This window comes from Lontra canadensis, unplaced genomic scaffold, assembly GCF_010015895.1.
Source record: "Lontra canadensis isolate GAN:19392208 unplaced genomic scaffold, GSC_riverotter_1.0 scaffold107, whole genome shotgun sequence".
NCBI classification, from domain to species: domain Eukaryota; kingdom Metazoa; phylum Chordata; class Mammalia; order Carnivora; family Mustelidae; genus Lontra; species Lontra canadensis.
The window spans coordinates 2,347,614-2,369,015 of record NW_022631101.1 but is presented as its reverse complement, the minus strand read 5'-3'; the positions used below and the strand labels follow the sequence as shown (position 1 = coordinate 2,369,015).

General features: G+C 60.6%; 1 protein-coding gene across 3 annotated transcripts in view; it reads left to right on the top strand.

The window, feature by feature from the left end:
* The window catches only part of STRN4 (striatin 4), a 25,575-nt gene extending 4,173 nt beyond the window's left edge, over positions 1–21,402 (top strand). Inside the window, exons 2-19 of one of the 3 annotated variants that reach the window (XM_032839177.1) lie at positions 2,618–2,735; positions 3,569–3,672; positions 4,215–4,288; positions 5,318–5,396; positions 7,123–7,320; positions 9,326–9,467; positions 12,591–12,750; positions 13,322–13,435; positions 13,781–13,896; positions 15,554–15,729; positions 15,814–15,861; positions 16,194–16,315; positions 17,431–17,598; positions 17,766–17,906; positions 18,339–18,437; positions 18,584–18,670; positions 19,941–20,175; positions 20,431–21,402. In XM_032839177.1, coding sequence (XP_032695068.1) covers positions 2,727–2,735; positions 3,569–3,672; positions 4,215–4,288; positions 5,318–5,396; positions 7,123–7,320; positions 9,326–9,467; positions 12,591–12,750; positions 13,322–13,435; positions 13,781–13,896; positions 15,554–15,729; positions 15,814–15,861; positions 16,194–16,315; positions 17,431–17,598; positions 17,766–17,906; positions 18,339–18,437; positions 18,584–18,670; positions 19,941–20,110 — 2,007 coding nt within the window. In that variant the 5' untranslated portion in view covers positions 2,618–2,726 and the 3' untranslated portion in view covers positions 20,111–20,175; positions 20,431–21,402. The remainder of the gene's footprint in view (positions 1–2,617; positions 2,736–3,568; positions 3,673–4,214; positions 4,289–5,317; positions 5,397–7,122; positions 7,321–9,325; positions 9,468–12,590; positions 12,751–13,321; positions 13,436–13,780; positions 13,897–15,553; positions 15,730–15,813; positions 15,862–16,193; positions 16,316–17,430; positions 17,599–17,765; positions 17,907–18,338; positions 18,438–18,583; positions 18,671–19,940; positions 20,176–20,430) is intronic. The other 2 variants (XM_032839176.1, XM_032839175.1) reach the window with 2 other exon arrangements.

Sequence of the window (21,402 nt, the reverse complement as noted above, 5' to 3'; positions counted from 1 at the left end):
TGGCTGTAGAGAGGGAGTAACAGCAGGGAGGCGGCATCCGCGTCTGGGCACAGGCCCCGGGGTGTGTGTGTGCTAACAGTCTGGCCGGGGGGTGTGGTGGTGGGTGGATATGGTGGGCGGAGAACTTCCAGATCCTGGGCTTACCTGCCAGCCCACCATGGCACTCAGATGAGGCGGCGCCGGCTGCTGGCATTTTCGGCGGTAGGAGGAACTGGCCGCCAACACTTCCCTTCTCTGTGGGATTCCTCCCAGTTGGTTCACTTGAGCCACATGTTTCTGGTTCTCGTTTCTCCCTTCTTTGCCAGGGGAGCTGGAAAGGGGACAACAGAGCAGAGCGGGCTGAGTCAGGTTCCCACACCATAATTAGGAGAAGGGAGATCGGGGCTTGCTGTGGTGGTAGCAGGGAGATTAAGGGGCCAGGCCCAGCAAGTGTGAGGGCCTGGTATGCTCCTGCCTTCTCTTTCTTCTCCCCACAGACTGAGACACCTGTCTTACCAGTTTACCTTACCTTTACCTTATTAGGCAAATCCACTAACCTAGCCCCCCGTCCTGGTCTGGGCCACTGTCAGTTCTCCCTGGGATTTCCGGGACTGCCTCCTGGACTGGACTTTAGCAGCCCCCCAGCCGTCAGTTCTCAGCAGTATAGCTGCAGTTGTCTTTGAAACGTGCACTGACTACATCTCTCCTTTGCTTAAAACCTTTCCACAGCTTCCCCTATGCTCTGAGGACAACTTTCAAACTCCTACTTGGTCTGTGGTCCTTTCTTGGGCCTAGAAGCCTCTCTGCCTTTTCTCACTAACCCTGTTACACATTCTCATGTGGCTGTACTGGCCTTCTTAGCGTTCCGTAAGCCTGCCATGCAGCTCTTGTCTCTGTCCTCTGCCCACAGCACACACTACTCCCCTAGCCAACTTCTTTTTTTTCTTTTTTAAGATTTTATTTATTTATTTATTTGACAGAGAAGAGATCACAAGCAGGCAGAGAGAGAGGGGGAAGCAGACTCCCTGCTGAGCAGAGATCCTAGGATCCTGAGATCATGACCTGAGCCAAAGGCAGAGGCTTAACCCACTGAGCCAGGCAGGCGCCCCTCCCTGGCCAACTTCTAACAGCCTTCAGGTCTTGGCTGAGCTGTGCTTCTTACCTCCAGGAGCAGGTTGGGTATTCTCCTCCCATAACACCCTTTGCTCCCTCGCAGTGCCCAATCACATGGTATGTTGGTTGTTGATGCTCCTGCCTGTTTCCACACTGCACTGAGAGCTCTGTGAGGCCAGGAACCAGTCGTCTTCTCCGTGACTCTCCAGGGGCTCATGCGGGATCAGGCTGTCTAGGCAGTCACCAGTGCGGGATGTTGAATGAACGTGGGCGTTCAGCAGGCTGTTCCAGCACTGGGAAGTACAGGGCTCACTATGGAAGCCCCAGAGGGTAGCGAGGACAGTGAGGAGGTAGAAACTTGGGGCTTCTGTTTGGTGATTGACCTTTTCTTCTCCACCTCTCCCCCCACCTTCTAAAGGGACTGGACAGGGTGGATTTGGGTGACTGAGATGATACACAAAGGACAGAAATTCAGACTGCTAAGGTGGTGACCACGTGTGAGTCTGCCTGTCTGGCCTTAGGTATTTATGCGTGTATGTGTTGATTTAAAGCGTAGAGAGAAAAAGGTGTTCAGAAGGGGGAAAAAGTCCATTCCCACAAAGGACAGATTGGGTCCCCCCCACCCCAATGCCATACCTGGTGACATATAGTGATCTGTTCATTATTTGTCCTACACCCCCCTCTGGAACATGCGGTCTGTCTTGAGTGCTGTATGCTCTGTCTGCACCTGTACCTGATAACACAGCTGGGGCTTAGTAAATATTGGTGTTGTAAGCGAATGGGTGCATGATACTTTTGTCTTACATCGAGGCAGGGATACTCCTTTTTATTTTCTGGAAGGAAGCCCACGTTGCACTTATGCCTGTAGGCTACGTCCCTGGAAGTGGACCTATCAGGGCAAAGGGAGTGTGTGTTTAACATTTCTATAGATGTGGCGGAGCTGCCCTCCAAGAAGGGTGCATCGATGTATGACCCCCATCAGAGGTATGTGAGTGCCTGTTTCCCGGGTTCCCGGCCAGAGGCGGGCGTTAATTAGCACGTGCTCAGTTCTCAGCCAACCTGAGGGAGAGACCTGGTCCCTAGAGCAGGGCCGAGGCCATAGGAGGCTTGCAGGCACAGAGCTGTGCCACACTCCCCAAGTGTCCAGTTGGGTCCTCTGGGCCCTTCGAGCCTCAGGGAGAGAGAGAGAGTGTAGGTGGGCATCTGAGAGGCTGCTGAGAACTTGCAGTCCTGGAGCCAGGCTCTGAGAATGGGCACGGCCTGGCAAAGGGGTCTGTGGCCAGACCCGGGGCTTCTGGTAGAGTCACCGAAGTTCGCCAGTGAGCACGTGGTGTTTGGGGATTGGCTCCAGGAAGATGCAGCTGCCTGTGGGGGCAGGAGGCCTGCGTGCCATGGACATCTCTGCTGGATGGGGCTTGGGTCTTAAAAGAACTGGGCCTGTTTCAGTGTTGTGGAAGAACAGACAGGGAGAAGAAACATGCTGAGAGGTAGGAGCTGGCATTTATTAGCCCTTCTTCTGTGCTAGGCCTCGGACTGAGAAGAACTTAACACATGAGGGGCAGGCACTCTCGTGAGCCCCATTTTCTAGAAGGGGAAATGGAGGCTCAGAGAAGGCCGATGACCTGCCTCAGATCATGCAGCAAGTAAGTGGCCGAGCCCGGCCTGGAGCTCAGGCTGTCCCAGCCTGTAACAGTGGAGCACTTGGGGAGAAGCCAGGGTTGAGCCCTGCTCTCAGGGCTTTGGCACAGGACTTCTGGAACATGGTCAGGGGCCAGGATCCTGCCTCGAAGGCCGTTGGCCCAGTGTCTCCAAAAGACCTGTTGACAGACCAGAGCAGACTGGGGTAGCCCATGCCAGCAGACGGTGTGAAGTGGTTGGCAGGGGCCCTGGGTCATGTCTGTGGCATGTCTCGCTCACCCTGGGCAGACTCCAGTGGGACGCTTGATCCCTGCGGTGGGGGTTGGGTGGTAAAGCTTTTGCATTGGAGCGGGAGCTGAGCTGAGCCACCCACTCTTGTCCCTAAGCTCCCGAAGTAGCTTCCTACGCCTCCCAGAGACAGATGCTCTGGTAGAAATAGTGAGACACCACCTCCACCAGCAACCTAGGGGACAGCACCTGCCTCGGGGTGGGGGAGAAGGAGCCCGGGGCTCTTCGTGCCTCCCTCCCCCACTTTCATCCCCTATCTGACCTCTCCCCAAAAGGCAGGGGCCAAGTTACCCATTTTAATGTCAAGGGTTAAGGACTCCTCCTTAGCTCTTTCATGGTGGGTCACATGGCAGGGGACTCTGGAAACAGATCCAGCATGCCCTGTCGCTGCTCCATTGAACCCTGGCTCAGGGTCTTCACGCCTGAAGAAGTGGCCGCTGCATGTCATTGTGGGGGTGGGGGCTGGAGCTGATTGTCCTTGCGTGAGCGAGGGACACGCGTCAGTGAGCCTGAGCCCTGCTGTCTTCCTGTTCCCTTCTGTCCCCCCCAGGCTCAGGTGGCTTTCCTCCAGGGAGAACGGAAAGGGCAAGAGAATCTCAAGACGGACCTGGTGCGGCGGATCAAGATGTTGGAATACGCGCTGAAGCAGGAAAGGTGAGCCCTGCCGCCCCGGGTCAGGCCCGAGCGGGAGGCTCTGGAGGCCGCCTGCGGTGCCTTCCAGCCCCGGGGAGGTTTGGAAACTGGCGTTCCCTTCCCCGTCGCCCAGGACTGTGTGGTTCTAGCACAGGGGGACAGAACAAGACACGGTACGTGGTATTCAGGATTGGCACTAGTAACAACATACATAGCGTTGATGGCCCCACAGAAGACTCATTGCCTCACTGACCCCTCGCAAGTCCCCTCATGGGGACAGGGGAAGCTTCCAGAGGGGGAGGACTTCTTCCGGGACTCCTGGAGCTGGGGTTGCACCCCAGACTGCTGGACTTCGAAGAGTGGGTTCTGCATAATGCTGTGTGTGGTGCCTCTACCACCAGGGTGGCTTCCTAAAGGTGGGGGTTGGGGGGCGGGGGCGGGCGGCTCATCTTTAGCGGTCGGGGAGCGGACTTTGGGATGCCCTGGGATCTGGGACCCCTGAGGTGAGGGCTGGCCCTGTCTATTCCTCTGCGTCTGTCATCATTAATCATCTGCTCTTCTAGGGCCAAATACCATAAATTGAAGTTTGGGACGGACCTGAACCCAGGGGAGAAGAAATCAGAACCGGCAGAAGAAGGTGCCCACCCCCAGGCCTACCCGACTGGCCCACCCCGCCAGACTGGGCTCAGCGTGGTGGCACCGTGCAGAGTTGGGCCACCTCTTTCTACTGTGCTCCGCAGAATGCAGTCTTGACTGGGGAGCTGGGGAGGGCATGAACTTCACTCTCAGTGCCCCCTGCACGGGCTGCTCTGTAGGGCCCCTGACTGGGGAGGGGGCTAGATCGTGATGAAGAAGGCCAGTCCTGCCTGCTGTCCCTCTGACACAGATGGACGCTGTTCCTAACGTTCTAAGCTCCTTGTTCACCGACAAGTGGGTAGGGCAGCTGTTCCAGGTAGAGGGACGCGTGTACGGAAGCGTGGCACCGTGAAAGAGGGTGGTGTGTTAGGGGACGGGGAGTTGCTGGGTATGGCTGGAACAGGTGGTGCGGGACAGTGGAGGTGAGGGGCTGGTGACCCATCAAGGCCTTCAGGGCTGGGTTAACAGGGATGTTGTTCTTCATATCAGACCCCTCCCACCAGGACGGGAGTCCCACCAGGGCAGGGCTCTTTGTAGCTCAGGCACCCAGGCAGGTGCCTGGTAGATGCCTGGTAAGTAGTTAATGAGTAAAATGAACAGACGATCTCATTTAATCCTCGCAAGAATCCTAAATGCTGGGTGCTGCTGTTATTAACTGTTCCTCGGAAGAGGAAGCTGAGGCTCAGAGAGGTAAACCAGCTTGCCCAAGGTCACACAGCTGGTGAGCAGCAGAGCTCGTCTTGAAGCATAGAGTCCGCTCTGCCTGCGCGGTCAGAATGGGGCCAGCTCCCGTGTGGCAGAGCAACATAAGCTGATGGGATCTGAAGGAAGGCTGGGAGGTGGTTTGGGGAAGGACGTCAGGAGAGTAGAGGGCGTGGAGGGGTGAGGGTAGGTTTCAGATGCCCTCAGGAAGGGACTCGGCAGGATGTGTGACCGGGACTGAGGAGGGTTTGAAGGGGAGGAAGGTGAAGGAGGATGGGTACCCAGCGCTCCCCGAAGACAGCCTGCCTCCTTTGTCTCCACCCTGCAGTCTCCAATGGCCCCGTGGAGTCGGTCACCCTGGAGAACAGCCCGCTGGTGTGGAAGGAGGGCCGGCAGCTTCTCCGACAGTGAGTGCGCAGGACAGGGGTGCTGGGGTGCGGCAGGGGGAGGGACGTGTTTGGCTGGAGATAAGCCTGAAAACTCTGCAGCCCTTCCTGTCCCCGCTGGGGGGTGGGACTGTGGACTGTCAGGACCCCTGCTGGTCACACTGTGGGTGGAGCCCAGCCTGGGAGGGAGGGCAGACTTGCTGCTGGAGGCATGGTGGGGCGTGGGGGTCCTCTCCTCTTGGGAAGCGACCCCAGATATCGCTCACTTAAAAAAAAAGGGGGGGGTGTTATGTTTTACTATTAAAGAGATCAGTGTGTTTTAGAGAATGCAAGAGTTACTGGGAAACACAAAGAAAATCACTCCTAATTCCACCACCCAAGGAATCTCATGCCCCTGTAAACATTTTGGCGACTGTGGTGGGGCTGTGTGTGTGTGTTTTATAAAAGCAGGTGCGTGTTTCTCTGTTTCTTCTACTGCCTTGTTTTCGCAAAGTGCTGTGGACGTCCTTCCACATAATTTAGTTAGGTTGCATCATCGTAAGAGCTATGGGGTCGTCTGTCCCATGGATGACCGTCACCTTCCATAGCCAGTTACTGCTCACACATCATCACACTGAAGATGGTTCCATAGCGTGACAAGCCCCAGGAAGGTATTTGTCCCTATCCCCGATTTCCCTAAGCCAAGTGTCCGGAGGCTTGCTAGCTGACGGTGTGTGCCGGCCGTAGCGACGGGACGGTTCTATAGGCAGCACTTGCCGGGGTGCCTGTTGCTGCCGCACACGCGCAGTGATGCCTGGTGGAAGTTTCCACGCGGCAGTATTCCCCTAACACAGAAAGGCAGGGAGGGCGTGTGCTGGCAGGAGATGACACCGCTGGTAAGTGAGGGGGTCTGAGATGTGACCTCGGGCACTCGGCCCTCAGAGCCCAACCTCTTCACCACAGGCACACGGGATGACACAGTAGCTGAGGGCAGGTGTTCTCCAGCCTGTGAGGGGTGGGCTCAGGGGTCCCAAAGGGACCAGGTTGTGGTAAATGTAAAAGGCTTCTGAAGGACCAGATATCCATAATTAATTTTTTTCCCTATTTGTAACTTGTAGACCTGTCCCAGCTAGCTTTCATTGTTTGAAATTGTGAAAGTAATAAATGCTCATTTGTAGAAGCAAGTAGAGTGAACTGTAAAGGTCGCTCTTACGTCTCTAATCCCTTATTCCAAAGGTCCAAGGTCACTGCTGGTGCATCGAGTATGTATTTTTCTAGGCCTCATGGGGGGCACGTTTCAAATACGTGTTTGCGTGTGGCCTGTACTTGTACACACGTTAACTTTTTTTTTTTTTTAGTTTTTTAAACAAACATGAATTGTGTGGCTCACATAACTTAGGATTTGTGTTAAGCTGCTTATTGTGGCCATCTTGGCCCTGTGCCTCTGTTATTTTCTGCTTCTTGTCCCCATCAGTCATTTGCGGCCACAGTCGTCCGCAGTGGGCATGTAGTGTGGCTCCTGTGTCTTGGCTCTTCCGTACGGCATCCCCACTAGCATCTGTGTGACCGCATTGTGCCTGTATGTAAAGGCTTACCCTGGAAATAGACTTGAAAGTGACGCATTGGGGCCTGGGGTGTGCTTATTTAAAACACAGGCGTGTAGTCTTAAGTTGCTTCTCCAAAAAACCTGTCCCCGTTTGCCTCAGCCCCTATCGGATCTAAAGAAGCCAGGAGACACCCGAGCTGCCCTGGTTCTGTCTCTCTGCAGGTACCTGGAGGAGGTGGGCTACACGGACACCATCCTGGACATGCGGTCCAAACGCGTGCGCTCCCTCCTGGGCCGCTCATTGGAGCTCAACGGGGCTGTGGAGCCCAGCGAAGGGGGGCCCAGGGCCACGCCAGGTCCTGGGGGGCTCAGCGGTGGGGAGTCGCTGCTGGTGAAACAGATCGAAGAGCAGATCAAGAGGTGAGCGCTTGGTGCGCCCCAACAGGTCCGGTCCTCTGCGACCCCTCCTCCTGGTGACGGCCAGTGTCATAAAGTCAGTAGTGCTCCCGGGTGCTGCAGTGGCCACTTCCTTCCTGAAGCGTACCGTGGGCTGGTTTGTTCCAGAGCCCTCGGTCCCTTTGCTGTGGGATCCTTGGATCCTGTTCTGGGTCCCCCTGCGTGTCCTCTCCTATGGCATTGTGTTCGTGTCCATATCGTGCCGCAGCTCATGCCCAGCCCAGCCCCCCTCCAGAGGCTCAGGCCTTACACTGCTCAGCACATGGAGTGTCTCAACACACGGAGGTCGGCCCTGGATGGTGCGCCGGGGTCTAGTGGGGAGCTAAGTGCATGGCCGCCGGCCCAGGGACTTTTCCTGGTTCCTTCTCTTCTCCGTAGTTGTTACGCGTCAAAACAAGTCATTTAACAATTGCTGATGTTCAGTGCTGCAGGGAGAGGTGGAAAGAAGGAAGGACAGGGACATGGGCAGTGGTCGGGGGGCATTCTTCACGGAGGTGACAGTGGGCAGAGAACCACAGGAAAGGGGAGAGGAGGCTGCACAAGTATTAGAAGGAGAATGTTCTAGGCAGAAGGAGTGATGATTGTTAGGGTTCCACTTGGCACGTTCAGGAACCCACAGCGAGTGAGCACATGGGGCTTGTGGTCTGTGGTGAGGTTGAAATCTCGGGAGTCAGATCAAATGGGGCTGGAGCGGCCGCGATAGGCAATTTGGAGTCTGCGAGTTGTGGGAAGCCCGTGGTTTTGAGCAGGCGTGTGACACGGTCCGATGTGCTGTTTGGCTTCGAGAAGGGGGGACCCTGGGGCCAGAGCGGGAGCCTACTGTGCCTGCGAGACGAGGTGGATGCGAGCGGCGGAGGGGGTGAGGAGTGGCCAGCCTCTCCGCAGGTCTGCTTTTTAAAGAAATGGATGTGGGGGAGAGGAAGGAAGCGAGGGGGTGGCTCTGGGGTTTGGTCCAAGCAACAGGAGTGGCGTTGCTTACAGTGGGGACGGCGAGGAGTGGAAGGAACAGCAAGGGGCCTGTCCGGGGCAGGTGTTTGCGGTGCTGGGTCACCCCCAGGACGAGTGATGAGCAGCCAGCCTGGAGCTCGGTTGGGGGGCGCTGTAGTCTAAACTCCCCTCCAGTTCAGCAGCGTGCAGGTGGGATCTGAAAGCTGGAGGCACAGCCAGGGTTGGAGAGTGGGGGGGGGGCCTGAGCATACGTGCTCCGCCAGGAGGCTATGCGCACGGTGGCTGGGGAGGGAACGCCGGAGAGATCCGTCCTCCGAGCAGTGACTGTGAGCAGTTGGCAAGAACCCTCTAGAGGACCGGCCTAGTGGCAAGAAAGGAAGATGTTTCATTTATCCGAACTTCGAATTCCAGCTGCGTTTCTACCGTGGACTCCGGTTTGGCAGATATGCCCTTTGCTAAGATTTGTCATACGGTTGGAGGCATTGGACAGTCGGCCAGGAGTGAAAACTGGAGGCCATCTGTCAGTCAGGAGGGGACAGGCTCATTGACGGCGAGGCTGGCAGTGGGGCGCAAGCATTTGCAAAGTGACCGGTTCCTCTTTCCCGCCGGGCGTGTCTGCCACTTGCCTGACCTACGCCGGGGTTTGCCCGGGCCGTGGGAAAGTGGGCTGTCGAGTCAGTGGTGCTTTCTCGGCTGCTCTCCTGACTCAGCGCCGGCTCAGCATGTGCCCATGGATGCATGGTCGGGCGGGAGCTCGTGCTCCGGGCCTGAGGGCCCAGGGAGGAGGGGCCCGGTGTGGGGTCTGAGCGAGGGTGTTCCAGTTGGGGTGAGTGTGTGTCAGGAGGAGGCTGGGACCGGTGCCCGCTGTGTGATTGGGGTCCAGACTCCTGTGGGGTCATGGTGGGCTCAGCCCTCTTAAGAGTGGAGTCCAGGCTCTGGCCATGGCCCCTCGGCGCCCTCCCATCTGAACTTTGTCACCTAGTGGGACTAATGCTCCCCTCTGCCCCCATGTCGTGGGCAGGAATGCGGCCAGCAAAGATGGCAAAGAGCGCCTGAGTGGCTCCGTGCTGGAGCAGATCCCCTTCCTGCAGAACTGCGAGGACGAGGACAGCGACGAGGACGATGAGCTGGACGGCACGCAGCACAGGAAGCCGCGCGTGAAGGTGCACCCTCTCCCCTCCGCCCTCCGGGGGCACAGAATTGCCCCTGTGGGTGCTCTCGGGGCTCCCTTCATGGCCTGGTCTGTGTGGCCTGACCCTGTACCTTCCCAGGGTTCCCGGCCCCTCTCGGCCAAGCCCCTGCCTCAACGCTGTGCCAGGGCCCGCCTCTCCCTCCCCACCCATCTTCTCCTGTCCTCCCTTCAGCTCACACATTCCCCAGAGGCCTGGACCCTCCAGCCTGGGCTGGCCATGCGCTGCCCTCTCGCGGCGCGCTCCCTTGGCATAGCCTCATCACTGTTGCGCTGAGATATTGTTGGTGCGGCTGTGGCTCTCTGTCTTCCCCCTCAGTAGACCCGTGAGCTCTGCCAGGCAGCGACTGGGGGGTTTCCTTGCTCTTCTCTCCCCAGCACCCAGAATGCATGTGGTGGGGCCCTGGGTTCAGTCTGGGGCCAGGTTGGGGGTCCCATGGGGACTTTGTAGGTGCGAGTGTCCGGTCTGTTCTCGTGTCAGGACCTAAGCCCAGGGCCACCCTGCAGGGTAGAATGCAGGTCTCAGCGTGGCTTCACGGTAACGGCTTCCACCGTGCTTCATCCCTGCTTCGCCGCTTCCCGAGCCACCATGTTCCTGCTGTTCAGTGCCACTAACCTGAGGCATGGCCTAGGCTGCTCTGGCCTATAAGCGTCAGTTTGGGCCTTTGTGGGTCTAGCCCTGAGCCAGCAGCAGCAACGTGGAGACAGAGGTCCAGTCCCTGGCTTGGGGGAGCTTGTGGCCAGCGGCGTGCCCATGCAGGGAGCCTGTGTGTGGCCTTCCCATCAGAGCCCCTCCCTGCCTCCTTCAGCCTCACCGCAGCACCCCTCCTCCAGGCAGCCCTCTCTGACCTTTCACCTGCCCTTCCTCCCCTTTGCTCGGCAGGTTTGAAGCCATCTGGACCCAGACCACTCTGGGTCCACCCTGCCTGGTGCCCCATGGCTGTGTGGGACCAGCCCTGTCTCCAGTGTCCCCAGTATGGCTAAGCGCAGGGTCCCGCCTGGTGTGGGTGCTCAGGGAACACATAGAGCCAGCGTGCTAGAGCTGGGTTATGGGAAAGTCAGGATGGCGCTGAGTCTGGGCCTCTGCCCCTGTTCCTGCTCCTTCCCGCCCCTGTTGGGATTTTCACTCCTTTCTCAGCCCTTACCTCATCCTCCTCTGGGAAGCCTGCCCGCTCTTCTCTGCTCCTCCCAGTGGAGATGATCACTGGCTTTCCGTGCTCCTTTAGGCAGGCCTTTGTCTGTCACTGTTCTTGTCCCGCAGGCCCAGTGGAGTGGCTTATTGTGCAGGGGTCCCGAGCCTCCCCAGGCCCCCTCTCACCCGCAGACCTGCAGTGACCAGGCTGATTCCAAAGGCCTGCGAGAGTGGCCCTTGGCCTGGCTATGTCCCTTTGGGCACGTGATTCTGTCTTAGCTGCAGTTTCGGAATCCCTGCCTCTGGGTTGTTGAGGATTTAATTAACATTAACTCATGCCCAGAAAGCCCTTCGCTACGCTGGGGCTGGCCGCACCGAGTGCTCAGTGATGGCAGTGTGACCGAGCCGGGCACAGCGGGCAGAACAGGGTTACTTGGGAACCCGGTCTCGTGGACCTGGGAGGACGCCTGTTACGCCGCCGTGCTCCTCTTGAGCCCGACGCCCCCATTGCCTCTCCGGGCATGCTGGCTGAACCTGGACCCCGGCTCTTCCACGGGGAAGGAAGGGCAGGTCACTGTGTCCTGTCCCTCCTGTCCTCCCACAGAGCCTGGCCTCTGGATGCCTGAGCGGTTTTGACTCCAGTCCCGGCTTGGACTGCTGAGGCTGTGGGAGGGTGAGCCACACCCTCGAGGAGCTTGTGGTCTGAGTGTGGCTGGTCCTGGGGGTGCCCGGGCCTCGGTCAGGGAGCGCTGAGGAGGGACAAGCTTCCCCGGAAGAGGCAGCGTTTGAGGCGGAGGTGGACAGAGTGCCAGGGCAGGGACGGGGTATGTTCGTAAGCCAACGCTTGAAGCGAAGTCCGCATTCGAAACTGTTCGTGAGAATTCTGGGCTTCTCTTAAGCCATTTTCTGCAGCCTCAGGTTCCGAGCACACAGCTCCTGGGTGGCACTTTGTGTACGATGTGGTGACATCAGGCAGAACACGTCACTGTGGAAGGCTGTGCGTGGAAGGCATCCATGCGGGGAAGTGCGGGTGCCATGCCGCCCCAAATCCCCGAGTCTGAGCGGGGGTCCCAGTGCACGCATCGAGGCACACGGGAGGATGGGTTCCTAGCGCTGCTTTCAGCCTGGCAGGGAGGGCCGCTGGCGCTCACCGGCCCCAGCGGCCTGCTTCTCAGGGTGGGGGAGCTGTGCTGTCTGCTCCCGTTCCAGAAGCAGTGCGCTGGTCACGTGAGACAACAAAGCTTGAGCTGAGGGTGTTCTGAGGAGGACTCGGAGAACCCTTGGTGGGCTCGCGGTCCACAGCTGCCTTAGCGTGTGTGGGTCCGGGCTGGCTCGGACCAGGGACCTGAGGCCAGGGGCCTCCCTGCTCGGCCTCTCTGCTCGCGACACGTGCAGTAAGGGTCGCTGTTCGCAGGGTGCTCCGGTAACGGGGGCCGCCCGCCTGGTGCGCCAAATAACACAGAGGCTGGCGCCGCCGTTCACCCCGGCGTCTAGACACTGCCACTTGAATAGTGCGCCTCCGTGCACACACGTGCTGTATCGACTCCTTTTCCCTGAGAAGTACCGGTGCTGAGGGTTGGGGGTGGCGGCAGGGAGGGGAGCGGGAAGAGCAGGCAGAAGCCAGGAGGAGGGTCCTGGGAGGGGGTCACACGTGGAGGTGGAGGTGGCTGCAATGGGAAGAGGTGTGCAAAGCCCGGCTGGGGGGCTGGCAGTGCCCTGGGGCTGGTAAGGAGCCGCCTCTGAAGGCTCCCAGCAGGGGGAGCACAGCGGCCCGAGTGTACTGAGGGGGACCCTGCTGGGGGGAAAGGGCGCTGGGAGAAGGGAAGCGGGGCCGCCCCTGGTGCAGGACGCTTCTGAGCAGGGCGAAGCCAAGGCCGGGAGCCCTGGCTTCTCTGCCCTGGAAACCCGGTGGGCTCAGGCTCCCGGCCAGAGCCTCCTGACCTGTCTGGCTTTTTCCACGCGCAGCTGCCCTCCAAGGCCCTGGTGCACGAGATGGAGGACGAGGATGAGGAGGATGACTCTGAAGACGCCATCAATGAGTTCGATTTCTTGGGCTCAGGAGAGGAGGGGGAGGGCTCCCCGGACCCTCGACGGTGCTCTGGAGAGGGAACCCATCACGAGCTGGGTAAGCGGCGGGTTTCCTGGCCAGCCTCCCTCACCGGGCGAGGTAGGGGCGCACGCAGCCCCCGGCAGCTGCTTCCTGCCCCGGAGTCTCCACCGGACGGATACGCTTCCTGAGAGGAGGGTGGCCCAGGAGAGCAGGAGCCCCATACCGTGGTGGCCAGGCCCTCACCCCTTCCCTGGAAAATCCCTGCAGGGGTGCAGCAGCCCAGCTCTTCCTGGAGTGGGGCCTCCAGCCCTCCCTGAGAGTGGCTAGCCCTTGGTGGCTTGCAGGGAGGAAGAGGATGAGGACCCGGTGGGGAGAGGCAGACAGGGCAGGGCCGCACCTTCCTCCCGCCCTGTGACTCTGAGCTGCGAGGCCCTCACTGGTCACGTAGGATGGCTAAGGACTTGAGGCTCCGGCCAGGCTGGGACTGACAACGACTCCAGCTCAGTCTGTCTCTGCCCATCCCCCACTCCCACCTTGAGCCCTCTGTGGGACTAGCCCTTCCTGGCTGCCCCACATTTGCAGGAGGGGAGGCTGGTGGCTGGGTGGGCTGGTGGGCAACTCCAGCCCTGTGCTTTTGTTCCCCCAGAAAGCCGGCGGGTCAAACTCCAGGGCATTTTGGCCGACCTTCGGGATGTGGATGGGCTGCCCCCTAAAGTGACTGGTCCCCCTCCTGGCACACCCCAGCCCCGGCCACACGAAGGTAAGAGGCCCCTCCCCAAAGCCCGGTCCCCTGGGGCCCACGGCAGAGGGGGTGCTGCAGAGCTAAGCCCAGAGCTGCTGTGGCCTCAGGGTCAGAGCCTGGCCTCTAGTCTGCAGCCTCCCTGTCGCAAAAGTTCGTCTGTCTGTCTGTCTCCCTCTTCTCGTCTGTCCTGCCCTGTCTGTCCGTCTGTCTCTCCCTGTCTCTTTCTTTCCAGCTGTGATTCTTGATCTTGTGCTCTCCCTGTCTCTCTTTCTGACTCCTTGCTTATCTCCCTTTCTGCCTCTCTCTGTCTTTCTCTCTCTCTCCCTGCCCCTCTCTGGCCCCTCCCTCCCCTACCCCTACCAGGTTCCTTTGGCTTCTCCTCAGACGTTTTCATCATGGACACTATCGGGGGCGGGGAGGTGAGCCTGGGGGACTTGGCAGATCTCACCGTTACCAACGACAACGACCTCAGCTGTGATGTAAGTTCTTGGGGTCCCCCCCCCCCCCGCAGGTCCTCACTGGGCGTCCTGCGCCGTGCCTGCTCTCGCTGAGCTCTGACTGGGTGCCCTGCCTGCGCTCGGCCCCCTTGTGGGAGGATGCTGTGAGGTCATTCGGCAGCTCGCCCTGGTTTACCAGGAGCTGCGGACATGGCCGGGGGCGCAGGGCTTGAGGGGGTTCCTGAGGTGCGGGACCTGGTGCCCGGCTCCTGCAGGCGCTGCACCCTTCCACCCCGGCTTATGTGCGTCTCGCGTCCAGGCCCCCCACGGGCTCAGTGCAGGGCGAGGGGGTAGCATCTGAGGAAGGAGGCCGTGGGGCGGCACAGCGCAGGGAAGATGGTCTGTGTGGGGGGTGGGCACTGAGCTGACTTGTGCAGCCAGAAACCGCAAGAGCAGCTGCGAGCGGGGCTGGTGGGCAGAAGGGCCGGGGTGGAAGGAGGTGTCAGGGCCAAGTGTTCGGAGCCCAGCACCCGCAGAGGGCCCTCTGGCCATCCGGGAGTCGTGAGTCAGGTGCACATGTGCGTTTTCCCGTGGCAGACCAGCTGCCACAGCCCTTAGCCGGATCTTGAGTGCTTGGTGACCCCAGCAAGGTTGGGGCATGGCTGTTGAATGCCCGGAAGGCGGGTTTCCAGGGTGGAGGCTTTGAGCAGGGGTGTGCCCGTGAGAGCATACCTGCACAGCGACAGAGGCTTGGGGGTGACGGCGGAAGTGGGGACCGTGGGGGGGTGGAGTCCACCTGAAGGGGTTGGTCAGGTGTGAACCCCATGTTGGGGCAGGACACCGAGTCTCTCCTGACAGTCTGCTCGTCATCTTTGCCAGTTGGTTGCCCCTGGGTTCCCCCAGAGAGTGCCGCCATTGTCCACCAGGGCCTGGGCAGCGTCTCTGGCACACACACGCACCCCTCCCCCGCAGGTCACTGACTCTGCTCCGCAGTCTCCTCCCACTGTGTGGACCTATCCCCGTGTCCACTCCCCAGCATGTGCTCTGCGTGACCTTCTCTTTCCCTGAGAGGCTTTTCTCGACCCCTTAGCCTCCCTGCAGCCACCCACATCTTCCCGGGTCCGTGTCTTTTCCCTGCTCTAAACCCTTCTAGGGCTCCCTGTTTCCCTCGGGGTGAGATGCAGGTTCCCGAATGCAGCTCTGGCCTCAGCTCCTGCCACTCTCTCCCTTGCTCTCTGTAACCCGGGCCTCCTCTCAGGCTCCAGACCCGCTCCGGCAGCTGCGGGGGCTCGGCACACGCGGTGTCCTTCCTCAGTCAACTCGCCTGATCTGGTTAAGGCCTGCTCCTTTGGTGTCTTCTCAGGAAAGCCTCACTCATGGCCGCAGAGCCAGCCAGGCTGCTTGGGCACCTCTTTCCGGTCCGTGTTTAATTCCTGGCGCTGCTCAGAGTTCACAGTCCCGGGCACTGTGGGGCGATCTGACAGTCTTCCCTGAGCTCCCTCTGAACTGACTTTCTGCCCTGAAGGCAGCTCGTGCCCGCACACTGTAGGACTCAGTGAGCGAGGGGGATGCAGGCGGGGAGCCCGGGGCTGGAGGCTAGTTGGGGTTGCTCCACGGGGGTCTGGGTGATTTGATATCCTGGATGCCAGTCACTGTCCGTGGGAATGCGGGGACACTGAGGCAGCTCCCCCCGCCCCAGCTCTCTGACAGCAAAGATGCCTTTAAGAAGACGTGGAACCCCAAATTCACTCTCCGCTCACACTACGATGGCGTGCGCTCCCTGGCTTTCCACCACAGCCAGTCTGCCTTGCTCACCGCCTCCGAGGACGGCACGCTCAAGCTGTGGAACCTGCAGAAGGCTGTTACAGCCAAGAAGTGAGGGCGCAACCGTGGGCTGGGAGGGGGATCTGGGTTCAGGGTGAGGAGGGGCTCTTGGTGACGTTGGGCTTCCTCCCCCAGGAACGCTGCGCTCGATGTGGAACCTATCCACGCCTTCCGGGCTCACAGGTAGGGCAGTGCCCCTGAAGGGAGTCTGGCCCCTGGCCTGCCCTCTGCTACCCCAGCGGGGCCCTCTGCACATGCACCCCATTGCTCCCTGTGCTCTGCAGACCTAGGTGCCCCGTAGCTGGTTCTCAGCCCAGCCTTTGGACTTGGAAACGGGCGTGAGGAGATGGGGGAAGGCAGGCCTGGGGGGGAGGACAACCAAAGCCCCAGATGCTGAATTCCTTTTGGCCATTCTTGAAAAATCTGGCATAGGGCTTGAAGGTCCCATGCAGGGGGCCTGGGGAGGGGTGAGATTGAGTGTTTCATTGCCCCTCAACCAGCTGTGCATCCTGCAGGGGCCCCGTGTTGGCAGTGGCCATGGGCAGCAACAGTGAGTGCTGCTACAGTGGGGGGGCGGACGCCCGCATCCACAGCTGGAAGATTCCAGACCTCAACATGGACCCCTACGATGGCTACGGTGAGGACAGCTCCCTCCACCCACCTGCTCACTGTCCATGGGAGCCCGTTCATTCCCCCTGCATCCCCCTGTGCCTGACCGTGCGCCCCCAACCCAGGGGAGCATGGAGCACAGTGTTCAGCTCGTGATGGGGGTCGGACAGGCTGAGGCAGGAAAGAGATGGCCTGGGGGGACTGCCTCCCAGGGGATCTCGGGGGTGAGCTACCCAGCCCATGCGTGGCGGGCTCTGGCGGTGCCTTCTGGGGGCTGAGCGCAGGGAGGTGGCAGTGAGAAGTTGAGCAGGGAGAGGGGAAGTTAGTTGGCGGGGCTGTAGGGAGTCTGCTCGATCCTTGGTCCACCTTTAACAGCTAAGTGCGGAAGTGACCACACTTGCTTCTGTTCAGTGTCTGTCCCGTCCCTGCTGACGGTTCTTTCGATCGATAACTCTCTTGATGACACGCATGGCTGTGTGGCATTTTGTCAGGTGGAGTTTAAAGGTCTGTGTCTCCCCTTGAGGATCTTACGCTGTTTTCCTCAAGAACGGTCCCCACCCTGTGAAAGGTCAGGGGTCAGTCCCAGGGAGTATGCGCTCTGGGCCAGGCAAGCTGCCCCACACCGGGGGTCGGCGGGGCCTGAACAGAGTGGCCTGTGTGGACTTGAGTGACCAGGGAGGCAGGGCTTGTGCCTGGGGCTGAGCCGGGGTGGGGGAGGTTGGGGGGTTGGAGAGGGCTGCAAGGAGCATGGCCGGGCCAACTCAGAGGGCGCAGACTGCAAAGGGTCTGGGGACCACAGGGCTACCATTGTCCCTTCTCCCATTAACTAAGAATCACGTACCAAGCACCTGTTTTGTGGGTCCTGTGGGGTTGGCAACAAACGGGGCATCCCTGCCCTCTGAGCTTCCATTCTGGGTTGCCTTTGGAGCCCTGAGATTTTTTCAGAACCGCCAGTGGTCAGAGTGTGAGCAGCTAGCTGGGCAGGTTCCTGTGGTGACAGCTCAAGGCCATGAGGAAGCTGGAGACGAAGCTGGGTGAATGGGGGGGCCCCAGCCCAGCCGCCTGGTTCTCTGTGCTCTAGAGCTGGTTAGGTTGGGGCTGGTGGCCCTGACATGGCTTGTTTCCTCCTTTCGGTGCGACTAGACCCGAGCGTGCTGAGCCATGTCCTGGAGGGCCACGGGGACGCTGTATGGGGCCTAGCCTTCAGTCCCGCCTCCCAGCGCCTGGCCTCCTGCTCTGCCGACGGCACCATCCGTATCTGGGATCCCAGCAGCAGCCCAGCCTGCCTCTGTACCTTCCTCACAGCCGGCGGTGAGTGGCGGGAACAGGCCTGGAGGGATGCTAACACCTCATGGAGGAGCCTTGTGGAGTCGGAGGCCCCAACAAGAGCATGAGGGCACAGGCTTCCCAAGTCCTGTCCTGCAACCCCGGGGCAGGACCGGGTCTGTTAAGCAGCCTTCCCTTCCCCCCGTCCTCAGATCATGGGATCCCCACCTCAGTGGCCTTCACCAGCACCGAGCCTGCCCACATTGTGGCATCCTTCCGCTCCGGCGACACCGTCTTGTATGACCTGGAGGCTGGCAGTGCCCTCCTCTCGCTGGAATCCCGGGGGAGCAGTGGTAAGAGGGGCCCAAGTGCCCGGGGCTGGTATCTGAGTGCCTCCAAGGCCTCAGTCCCTCCTGTGGCTTTGGTGACCCGACATCCAGTGAGCAGAGGACGGTTTCCATACCTGCCTCGGGGGATCTGGGTGGGAAGGAGAAAAGCCCAGCTGCCACCACTGTGGCCAGCACGGGGCTCTCAGGAAGGCCAAGGGAAGAGAGATCATCAGGGACTTACCCGTCAGGCGTCTTGGAGGAGTGGATGGCCTGTGTGGGTGGCTGTTCCCTGTCCTGTGCCATCCCTGGCAGGGCGTGGTGCCTGTCTTACAGATGAAGCACTACGGTCCCAAGCAGGAGGGCGCCGGGCGGGGTGCAGGGCTGTGGACCGTGGTTCTCCTCTTGTCTTTGTCCTGGTCTCCCTGATATCCCTCATGTTCTTCCCTCGCCTTCTAGGCCCAACCCAGATCAACCAGGTGGTGAGCCACCCGAACCAGCCCCTCACCATCACCGCCCACGATGACAGAGGCATCCGCTTCCTCGACAGCCGGACAGGTGAGGCCCTGCCTTCCCGACCCCTGCTCCCTCATGCTCCTGGGGGGACTGCCCATGTTGCAGGTTCTCGGCGTCCAAGCTGGGCCTCTGCCTTCCCGGGCAAGGCGGTGAGGAAAAGTAACGTGCCACCCACCCTCCCTCCCCAGGGAAATCTGTGCACTCCATGGTTGCCCACCTGGATGCGGTCACCTGCCTCGCCGTGGACCCCAACGGCGTGTTCCTCATGTCGGGAAGTAAGTCAGGACCCTCGGGGCTCCTAAGGAGTGAGGGTGTGTGGGAGCGGAAGAGGAGGAGACTTGGGCACTGGTCACGGGGGGTGCTCCAGGGCTCCCTGAGGTGGGGGAGCGGGGGCAGGGGGCCTTTTCAGCAAAGTATCCTGTGCGCAGAGCCTCCTGGAGGCATTTGCCTGCGTCCCGGTTCACGCAGGTAACCCTCTCGGGTGGGGGGTGTCATGCCTACCGTGTGGGTGTGGAAACAGGCTCACAGAAGGGACAGACTTTGGTCACAGCATAGTGGCTTGGGTGCAGGAGTAAAGTTGGGGTCTGGGTCTCGGTCCTCACGGGGTCCTTAGCATTCGGGAGCACGTGCTGCGTGCGCATGTGCGCGCAGAGGCCCGGCTCCTGTGTGGCCGGGCCCCTGAAGGATGGGGTGGCGCATGGGCAGATGGAGAAGGGGCCGTAGCTGCCCAGGGAGCTGAAGGTTGTGCACGGCTCATCAGGGAAGCCATGGGCAAGGGGCCTCCTGCCACTCGCCTCTGGTCCCCGCCGTCAGAGCCTGTGGGAGGTGACGAGTGAGCACACGGGATGGGGACCCATTGTGGCCAGTTCTCCATCCATCCTGTGATAGTAGCAGCTGATGGTAGCGGGGGTGGTCAGTGATATCGAGTCTGGGAAGGAGAAGCTTTGGGACAAGGCCCAGGGACCCGCTGTGAGGGACAAATAGAGCCAGCCTCCGCCACAGCCGGCCCGATCTTTCTAACGCCTGAGTCAGGCCGTGTCCGTAGATAGCTCGTGCATCAAGGCCCAGTCCCGTCTGCTCCCCACTCTCTGACCACCCCCCGCCCCCACCGGCCCAGTGCTCCTACTTGGGCTGCTCCAGCCGTACCCACCTCTCGCCAGTCCTCAGAACCTTCCCTTGGCCCACCCTGCTGTCTCCCAGGCTCTTCCTCCCGATACCCCCTTGGCCATTCTGTCCTCACACTGACCGGGGCCCACAGTGCTGCTGCCATGCGGGATTCGTTCTGCTGTCTCGTTTCCTCCCTGCCACACTGGCATGTCAGCTGCCCCAGGGCGGGGAGCTTGGCCTGGTTGGCCTAGGACGTTCACTGTGCCCCCCGGGGCTGAGTACACAGGCGCCCGGTGAATACTTGGCAGCCGGGCGGGCGGGCGGCAGGCTGGGCGTCCAAAGATGGCTGGAGAAGAGGCTGGCAGTCCAGAGGCTGAGGCTCAGAGGAGCCGGGGTACGTGCCGGGGGACAGCCCTTTCTGCTCCCGCACCTGCGCAGGCCACGACTGTTCCCTGCGCCTGTGGAGCCTGGACAACAAAACATGCGTGCAGGAGATCACGGCCCACCGCAAGAAGCACGAGGAGGCCATCCACGCTGTCGCCTGCCACCCCAGCAAGGCCCTCATCGCCAGCGCCGGCGCCGACGCCCTGGCCAAGGTCTTCGTGTGATGCCCGCCTGGCCCCACCCTGGCCGCCGCAGTGGCTGGGGAGGGGGCCGGGCAGGTGGCGCTGAGGTGAGGGGCCGGACAGGAGGGAGGCTCGGCCTGGGAGGGTAGAAACCCCCTGCCTCCTCACCCTAAGCAGGACCTCACACGTGTCCCTTCGCTTGGCCCTTCTAGAGGGTGCCATGTCCCAGGGTGGTGGCTGAGGCACCTTGTGCGAATCATCGAGGTCGCAGCCCCTGGGCATCTCGGGGGGTAGCCAAGGCGGCCTGAGCTCTGGTACCTGGGGCATCCCGCTCCAGCCTGCCTTCCTTCTCTCTACCTCAGGTGACTCCCAGCCTCCCTAGAGGCCCGGCCTCTTCCCGCCTGCCTGGGAACCTGGTGGTGCTAACGGCCCTTTCCCCAGGAGGCCGTCCCCCACGGCCTGTCCTTCCCCAAGCATCCAGCCTGGGGAGCAGCCTCCTTCAGGAATCTCCTTCCAGGATGGCCTCAGGGAGTTTCCTCTCTGTGCCCTGACGCCCAGTCCTGGTATCAGAGCTGCCGTCTCCGGTGCAGCACAGCCAGGGCTGGGTGTCCTGGGGGATCAGCTTTTCCAAGATGCCAGAAGGTGCCAGGTTCTCTCTTTGAACCCCCGACCCCCCCTTCTCCATCTTCCCAGACCTGAGTGGGAGCTGTGCTTGAAGGAGCCCCAGGCGCCGCTACTCTGGGTCCCCTGGGAAGCCATGGAGCTGGCTGGACCCTGGGCTGTCCTCAGGGGGAGTGCCCAGCCTGGCCCAACCCAGAAGCACGCCCAGTCTCCCACCCTCCCCTCCAATTCCCTCAACACAGCTTTCCAGACACTACCCAGCGCCTCCAGGGCCAGTAACTGCCTGGGGAATAGGTGATGCCCTCGGGGGAGGCGCCTATCCCTACCTCCCCCACCGCTCCCAGCACTCTTCCAGGGGCAGCCCCCCAGCCCCCATGGGGTCACCCATGGGGACAGATGGCCTTCTCTTGCCCCTCCTTGGGGCATGGAGGCTGGAGGGGGCCCCCTGGGTCCCCCACAACTCCCTGTATATCTGTATAAATAAATGGGATGTTAATGGAGCCCTGCCCCCTACCCCCATGTCGTTATCACTGTGTGATAGTCTGTGTCTCCTCTCCTGGCCCTCCACTCTCTTCCTCTATTTATTTCACTCTCTTTTTTGGGTTCCACCCTGGGCCCTCGGGCCCCCTTCCAGGTTCCTGTTTATAAGCCCCCATCCCCCATGCCCTGGACTTGGATGTGAGAGTCGTCTCAATAAACCCTTTGGAGTAAGA